This window comes from Solanum stenotomum, chromosome 5 (genome assembly GCF_019186545.1).
Source record: "Solanum stenotomum isolate F172 chromosome 5, ASM1918654v1, whole genome shotgun sequence".
NCBI lineage: Eukaryota > Viridiplantae > Streptophyta > Magnoliopsida > Solanales > Solanaceae > Solanum > Solanum stenotomum.
Window position 1 is genome coordinate 27,239,522 of NC_064286.1, and position 8,753 is coordinate 27,248,274.

Genomic DNA, 8,753 nt, shown 5'->3' on the forward strand with positions numbered 1-8,753 from the left:
TAATTTATTATTTAGTTCATAATCATTTCTTTAAAGTATTTTTTGAAATATTGAATTTATTATATTTAAAGAGTAATTAATAAAATTATTGTTGTATTTACTTAACTTTTTAAAGGGTGTACCAAATTAAATATCAACTAATAAAGATAAAAGATCAGTATTTTTTCTTTTGTTTTTCTCTAGACTAGACCTTCCTTGATGTCGGTGTGTTTAGTAGGTGAGGAATAAATTGAAAATACCAAGTCTAATCAAATAGAAGGGAAAAAAAAGGACAATCAATCTTCTTTGTTGCTTCTTTAGCTTTTGCTTTCTCCACTACCCTTTGTTCCCATAGGCCATAACCCAATTGGTTAACTGGAGCCAGCCATCCTCTTATTATTATTATTTTAATTTTAAATTGATGCTTTTTACTACACATATTTTCCATCACTAACTTCTTATTTTGGAAACTTACTCGGATACGTTGTATTAAAAAATATTTATCATTTATAGCAATAATTTATTTTTCAGTAAACACTTATTATAATAAAATATTCACAAAATTTTTCTTATCAACTTTGCATTATAAAAGTATAAACATATAATAATGTGATATCCGATGAGTAGAGAATTTGTGTCGTAAAAGTCCAAATAAGAGAATTAATGACAATTTAAAGAGGAAATTGTGTTGTGATCACTAGATAAGTGAAGTGACATTGTCATAGAGCAGCCTTAAAACATTAGAAGTGCCCAATAAGACGGCTATGTAAGTGATCACGTGTTTCTCCAGTTTCTATGAAATTTCCAAATTATAAATTGGTTCAAGACAGCTAACCATGTTTCTTTTCTTTCATCAATTATTACCTGCATATTATATTATTAGTATTATTAACATGAAAAATTAGTGACCTCCACTTTTAATTGTCTCACCTTAAAAATTTGCTCCATTAATAATACTCCCACCTTAATTAATTTAATTAAGACACAAAATGTGGCTTGCCAGGTTCAATGCCATTTCAATCGGATCTATAGATCTACAAAAGAATATCGTACTATCATCATATATATAACAAGTAATTAGAAATAAATAATTATTCATTCTCTCTCTCCCATGTTTTGATTCTATATATTAATACAATTAATATCCAGATCTCATAACGCACCTGTTAAATTATTAATTTTAATAAAAAGGAATAATACTCTGAGATAGTCTCATGCCACTATAGTGTTGGAATCCAAAGTGTATCATGCCGTAGCTTTATTAGACCAAACATTCCAAGAATATCAAAAACTTTACTTACCAAAACACCCTACATACAATTTTAGCCACCGAAAAATTATCTAATTATTATTGACAAATATTCTCATCATCGTAACTTTTATTACGTATTTAAAGATCTTCTTGACATATGTTATTTTGACACAATTTTTTTTTGATTTCTAAACAAAAAAAAAAAAGAGAAAAAGGAATCACTTACACTATAACAAAAACACCTTTTAGCGGCAATAAATATACACATTAACAAAGAGTGTTAAAACGTTTACCGGCATTAGTTAATTGTCATTGGATCCAATGTCGCTAAAGGTTTTAGGGACATATACAAAGAGTGTTAATTCCCGCTAAAACTACAGTAACAATTAAGCTATTGTCGTTAATTAATTGCCGCTAAAAAATCATTTTTGAGGTAGTGCTATAAGCACACACGTATTTGCACTTTCATGTTTTCATCTCATATCTATATGACCTTTTTTACACTAATACAAAAATCACTAGGTAGCCCTAAATAACTTTGTGCACCAAGCAAATTATGGAAAGAACTAATCACCAAACATTCTTTGTTTCGTTGGAATTTGAATGTTAATGTCTTATAATATTAGCAAATTTTATTTATGGCTAGGTAACATCTCAAATGATTACACAAGAAAAACACCACCTAACCTAAGAACCGCCTATATACTACTCTATATTTAGCAAGATGCCCCACTATGGTTTATGAGGATGATTTTGTGGAAAAATAATAGTTTAGCTATCCTGATTTGACTTAATTTAGCTCAGATAAATCATTAGTGGTTAACAAATATATAATCCCTTTCTTACATTATATATATATATATATATATATATATATGTATGATTAGACATTACTTTTAAGGGGGAAAACTTATGAATTGTATGAGTTAAATAAAAATTATAAATATTTATATGACTATAAATTATCAAAAGTAAAAACTAAGAAGTTTATAGTTAAAATGTTTCCAGTATAAAAATGTTTTATTTTATTAAATTTCTAAGAGAAAAGACATAAAGTGACACCTGAAGTTGTCCCAAATTTTAAAAAAAAAACCTAAACTTTGCAAGAGTCCTATTACCCTCCTAAACAATCCTGAACTGATATTATTACATTATTTTTGTCCACCTGGCATAGAGAATGTATGTACTCTCTTAAAGAGCGTGAACAAACTAAAATAACAAATATAATTTTATTTTTACAAGTATTTTGTTATAAAATATATTTTCTTGTTTTTCTTGTTAATTTAACTTTTTCTCCTTATTATTTTTCCCTTTTTCTTTCTTCATTCTTCTTCAAAAATTCATTGCCAGATCCATTGAAGCTTCTCACATTCAATGTCATTTTTTACCACAACTCCACCTCCCCTTTCTTACTAATATTAGTTTAACTCTCTTCAATTTTAAAATTATATCTAAATATTTTATTACGTTTCGAATAATTTGATAAACCCATTAGATTTCAAGATGATTAGTAGGTATTATTTAGTGTTTCTTTAATCCAAATTTCAATTTAACTTTTTCAATTTTCGGAGAATTCATTGATTCTTTCAAAATTATCATTTCTAGTTTTGAAGTTATATGAAAATGAGATAATAATTGATAATATCTTCAAAATTTTAATTTTTTAGTTTTGTTATCAATAACTCAACAAAGTCTAGAAAATAATATGATTTTTGAAAGAAATGAATTTGACCGAAGAAGAAGAAAAAAAAAGAAAATGAAGGAGGAGCTCAACTTAACGTGGGGGTGGGGTGAGGTGAGGGTAGGAGGTGAAGAAGAAGAACGAAAATGGAGGTAGGGGTAGCTTGAAAGTGAGGGTGGAAGATGAAGTAGAATTTAAAATGAAATTGAAATTAAAATAAATCAAAAAGTAAGAGAGAGAGAAATAAAGAAAAAACTTAAAATGAAAAAAAATATTTCAAATTAAATTAACACGTGTCACGTAAGATTGGTGTGTGATAACACTTGCTTTTAAAATCTGGAATTGATCGAAAAATGATGTAATAATATAAGTTCGAACTTGTGTACGGGGTAATAGAACACTTGCATAGTTAAAGTGCCTTTTTGAAAATTTGGGACAACTTCAGGTGTCACTTTATGTCTTTTTTCAAATTTCTAATCTAAAAAGAATGAGATAATGCATAAGTACCCCCTAGACTATGATCGAAATTTCAGAGACACGCCTAAACTTAACTAGGGTCCTGTTACCCCCCTAAACTAATTTAAAAGGGAATAAATACAACAAAACGCTGATATGGCATAAAGAGTGTGCACACTCTATTGAAGGCAAGTAATGAATGCACAAATTTGACAGATGTCATTTTTTGATTGGTAACTTTATAATTAGTTAGTACATATATTTATTGATAATAAAACTCATATATATTTAATTATTTTTATTTCTTTCTTTGTAAAATATTTATTTTAATTTCTTTTCACTTAAACTTTTTTTTAAAAAAAATTTATTTATTATCTTCTCACTTTTAATTATTTTTAAAAAAAATGTGTATACTTTTTAAAAATAATTTAAAAGTGTCCTTTAATTTAAACGTTTTAATTTTTTTATTATTTTGATATCCGTTCAAAATTAACTTATTTTAAATACAAGAAATTTGAAATAAATTAATCAAAACGAAAGACAAAGAAAATAAAATCAATAAAAAAAATGAATGTATGTAAAAAAAAAGTTTCGATACAAGGTAAAAAAATATGTATTAATTTAATTTAAATACAAGATAAAAAAATAAGAACATTTTTTTTAAAAAAATTAAATTTTTTTTATTTTTTAAAAAAAATATTTTTTAATAAAAAAATAATAATATTTACAAACGTGGCGGATGAGTGTGCACAAACACAGCCAACTTGGATGGTGGAATGTGCCACATCAGCACAAAAGGTGCACAAAAATACAAAAAAATGAGTTCAGGGGATAATAAGATCTTAGTTATGTTTAGGTGTGTCTTTGAAATTTCGATCATAATCTAGGGTACATAAAATGAAATTGAAAGAATATAAAGGTTGGAACAGATAGAAAAAGTAAATATTTTCTTCCTTTCATTTTATTTGTTTTATTTTCCTTTTTAGTTAGTTTTAAAAAATAATATTCTTTCTTCTTTTTATTTAAATTTTTATTTTTAGTTTTTCACATGACTTGTTTAAAATCATTAGATTAAACAATGTTTTGGTACATTCTACATATTTGTAGTTAAAAATCATAACTTTCAAAAATCTTCTGTATATTTTTTAAACTTGATGATAAGTCAAAATCAGATAAACGAATTGAAACGATGAGGAAATACAATTTATCTATAGTTGCACACTTGCTAAAGTTACCACATTTTGATGAATAAAATGTGAAAAAGTGTCAGCATCAATACAGCTTATAATGAGAATAGAAGACAGCTTAAACTGAAGTGTTTGATGTCGTGAGAGAGACTACCATTTTTATGTATTCAACCAAATCACGCTTCTTTTGTTCTTTCAATTCATCCCTAAAAAAGTTATTGTTTGCTTTGTCATCATATTCTGTCCTTTTCTTTAATGGACCCCTTTTTTTTTAAAAAAAAAAAAAATTAAAATATTTTCTCAAGTAGGAGTAATAATTAATATTTTTATCGGATGTCCCCGAAGGGACGAGTAATAATTAATATTAGCTGTCCATAAACTACACTCTATAAATACCTCACCATTTCTCTTCAAACACATCTTCCATAGCTTCAGAAAAGCATCTTCTCCTCCCATAACTTGACATTTTTGAGGAAATTAATTAAATTTTCTCTCACATTTTTCTCCACTATAAACTTGAACTTTCCTATCGATCTGGTGCAAGTTAAAGAACCAAATGGCTTGCTTAAACTTTCACAAAAGGGTTTGCACATTTTCATATCCTTAATTTCCATTTCTATGCTGGTTAACTGCAATATTCTTTCATGTTTATAATTCTAATTTTCCTTTTAATGAGATGATCATTGCCATACATGTTTTATATTTCTAATAAGATGATTAAAACAATGAGTTTGGTGTGAGAGATAAGAATAAATAGTTCTAAGATAAAAAAATAGTCATGGGACAAAAATTTGGTGTCTTGTTTGGTTGCCATGTTTGGGATAACTTATCCCACCATTTATACCGTAGTGATGAGATAAGTTATCTCATATACATGGTGGAATAAGTTATCCCAGGATAACTATCCCCAAATAATTAATTCTGTGATAACTTATTCCCAACCAAACGACCCCTTAAATTTCAATTAATTAAACTATCTAGTCACGTAATGTTTTTCTACACGTGTACAAAGATGTCAAGAGACTACTAATTATGCAAGAATTTAAAATCATTATACCAAGTGTTGTATGAGTTTGTTTTCTTTCATTTCCAAATGTTTTCTACTACTTTGAAATACCAATAAAAAATTATATATATATATATATATAACGTAGTATTAAGCTCATGATCATATCATGTAGAGTAGTTAAATACGTATACATAAAACTTATAGAGGAAAACTCAAACACGTCAAGTAATATAATACATAAAATGTTCTTCTCAACAACATATAACTACTATGTTACTTTCAACGTGTAGAAAGATCACACACTACGCCATCCCATGTATACAGCTGGGATTTTTTTTAGGATACATAAAATTAAACACAAATTAAAGTTATACGTTTTAGCTGAAGGTTGTAGCTAGTGGTAATAATTAGTAGATCATAAAACAAGAAGAATTAATTTTTATCGTTTTCTTCCTTTTCTATGTTTGATACTTTAGTAGTTGTGGTTTTCTAATGTTGTAAGAAAATAAATCCATTGCAAACACATGCTACGTAGTACGTGTTGCTATTATTTTTCATTTTTATATAAAATTATGTATATATAAACTAAGACAGAAGGAGTATATATCGTGGTAACAAATGTTGTCGTATTTTTACAGTGTGAGAAGAGGGAGATGGAAAAAGACGAATATACCTTTGATGGAAGTGTGGATAAGCAGGGTGAACCTGCGGTGCGTGCTAAGACTGGAAGGTGGTTTGCTGGTGTTCTCTTACTTGGTAATATAATTATTGTTTACTTATACATTTATTTTGTAAGTACCATTAGCTAGTCAATATATTTTGTCCTGTTAATTTAAACAATTTATTTTATTTCAGTGAATCAAGGTCTAGCTACACTAGCATTCTTTGGAGTTGGAGTGAATTTAGTACTATTTTTAACTAGAGTTATGGGTCAAGACAATGCTGAAGCAGCCAACAGTGTGAGCAAATGGACAGGCACAGTTTATATCTTTTCCCTTTTGGGAGCTTTCGTAAGTGATTCCTACTGGGGAAGATATAAGACTTGTGCTATTTTCCAAGCCATTTTTGTAGCGGTATGTTACCTTCATATATCTCATTAATCCACAATTCTTTGATATTTCTTATATTAATTATTGTATTTACATATTTACACAGGGACTGGTTTCACTTTCATTGACATCATACATTTTCTTAATCAAGCCTAACGACTGTGGAGATGAGGAGACCCCTTGTGGGTCCCACTCAACTATCAGCGTCGCCCTCTTCTATGTGTCAATTTACTTAATTGCCCTTGGAAATGGAGGGTATCAACCTACTATTGCAACATTTGGAGCAGACCAATTTGATGAAGATCACCCTCAAGAAAGTCACTCAAAAGTGGCTTTTTTTAGCTACTTTTACCTTGCATTAAATCTTGGATCTTTGTTTTCAAATACCATCTTAGGATATTTTGAAGATCAAGGAATGTGGACAATAGGCTTTTGGGCATCAGCTGGCTCTGCCATTTTGGCACTTGTCTTGTTTCTTATTGGAACACCTAGATATAGACACTTCAAACCTACAGGCAACCCTCTATCAAGATTTTGTCAAGTGGTTGTAGCTGCAACTAAGAAATGGAATGTTCAACAACCTTCAAGGGGAGATGAACTATATGAAGGTGATGAACAAGACCTTCCTCTCAATGGAAATAGAAGAATTCTCCACACACAAGGATTCAAGTATGCTATTTTAACCAATATCTTTTATTTAAATTTTGAATTAAATTACACAAAGACAGAGGGTTACGTTACATATACATTATTATTACTTTGTCTATATATATATAACACTCGCTATATTGCTTTTTTCAGATTCTTGGATAGAGCAGCTATAATCACATCAAAGGAAGGAGGAGGGAACAGCCCATGGCGCCTTTGTGCAGTGTCTCAAGTAGAAGAAGTGAAATGCATATTGAGACTGCTTCCAATTTGGCTTTGCACAATACTTTATTCAGTTGTGTTTACTCAAATGGCCTCTTTATTTGTGGAGCAAGGGGCTGCAATGAAAACAACTCTTTCAGGATTCCATATTCCTCCAGCAAGCATGTCTAGTTTCGACATCCTCAGTGTTGCATCATTCATTTTCATCTACAGGCGAGTTCTTGATCCCCTCGTTGCAAGATTAAAAAAATCTTCTCCAAGGGGATTGACAGAGCTTCAAAGGATGGGAGTTGGCCTCATAATTGCTATAATGGCAATGGTAGCTGCAGGAATAGTTGAGCACTTCAGGTTAAAATCGGCAGAAAAAGATTGTTCACATGACTGCTCGAATTCAAGTTCGTTAAGCATTTTCTGGCAAGTACCTCAATATGTACTGATAGGAGCATCGGAGGTGTTTATGTATGTTGGACAATTGGAGTTCTTTAATGGACAAGCACCTGATGGATTGAAAAGCTTTGGAAGTGCATTGTGTATGACTTCAATTTCACTAGGAAACTATGTGAGCAGCTTGTTGGTTTCTGTTGTCATGAAAATTTCAACTACTGATAATATGCCTGGATGGATACCTGGAAATCTCAACAAGGGTCATTTAGACAGATTCTATTTCTTGTTAGCAGCTTTGACATCAGCTGATTTTTTGGTCTATCTCATATGTGCAAAGTGGTATAAGTACATTAAATTTGAAGAAAGAAGCATTGAAAAGCAAAATGGAGAGAAGCAGGGTGATTTCAGAGTGTAGACTAAACACATTTCATGTTATGTTATGTTTCCAATTATTTGTTCTAAATAACAACAAAAACATAGGATTAGAAAAGATGATATGTATTAGGTTGCAAGGAGACTAGAGAAAGTGCATTGTTATTCTTCTCTAAGTCGAGCACAAGATGCATGTTTCGTTGGATGGTATGCACTATCAAATTCTTTGCATTTGTAAATCTTCTTGCTCTGCTATTATATATATATTTTTTCTTTTACTTTAACTTAGTGGGAATTAGCATTTACCAAAAAATAACTATAAAAGTTCAACCTATCAAGTGTTTGATACAACAAAAATCATTTTCACCGCGTGTTTTTTGGTAGGGAAAAAGGATTATATTTGTCTTTTAATTTACTATTGAAAATAGTTAACATTATCGTTTGTTATATTATCAATCTATATATGTCTCCAACGTCATGAAACTAGCTTGTCCTTTCTCCGCTAATCTCATTC

The 8,753-nt window shown here is 29.6% G+C and overlaps 1 protein-coding gene across 1 annotated transcript; it reads left to right on the plus strand.

The window, feature by feature from the left end:
- Positions 1-4,982: 4,982 nt before the first annotated feature.
- On the plus strand, positions 4,983-8,523 carry LOC125864312 (protein NRT1/ PTR FAMILY 7.3-like). Its single transcript, XM_049544237.1, has 5 exons — positions 4,983-5,138; positions 6,203-6,320; positions 6,420-6,637; positions 6,720-7,282; positions 7,415-8,523. The coding sequence occupies exons 1-5, from the start codon at positions 5,112-5,114 to the stop codon at positions 8,280-8,282; spliced, it is 1,794 nt and encodes a 597-aa protein (XP_049400194.1). The 5' UTR covers positions 4,983-5,111; the 3' UTR covers positions 8,283-8,523.
- The last annotated feature ends 230 nt before the right edge of the window (positions 8,524-8,753 follow it).

Bases quoted from the DNA above. Each gene is read 5' to 3' on its own strand.
- LOC125864312 (XM_049544237.1), top strand. From the start codon at position 5,112: ATGGCTTGCTTAAACTTTCACAAAAGG. The intron at 6,321-6,419 runs GTAATATAATTA...ATTTTATTTCAG, and splicing joins TGCTGGTGTTCTCTTACTTG to TGAATCAAGGTCTAGCTACA. The intron at 6,638-6,719 runs GTATGTTACCTT...ATATTTACACAG, and splicing joins TCCAAGCCATTTTTGTAGCG to GGACTGGTTTCACTTTCATT.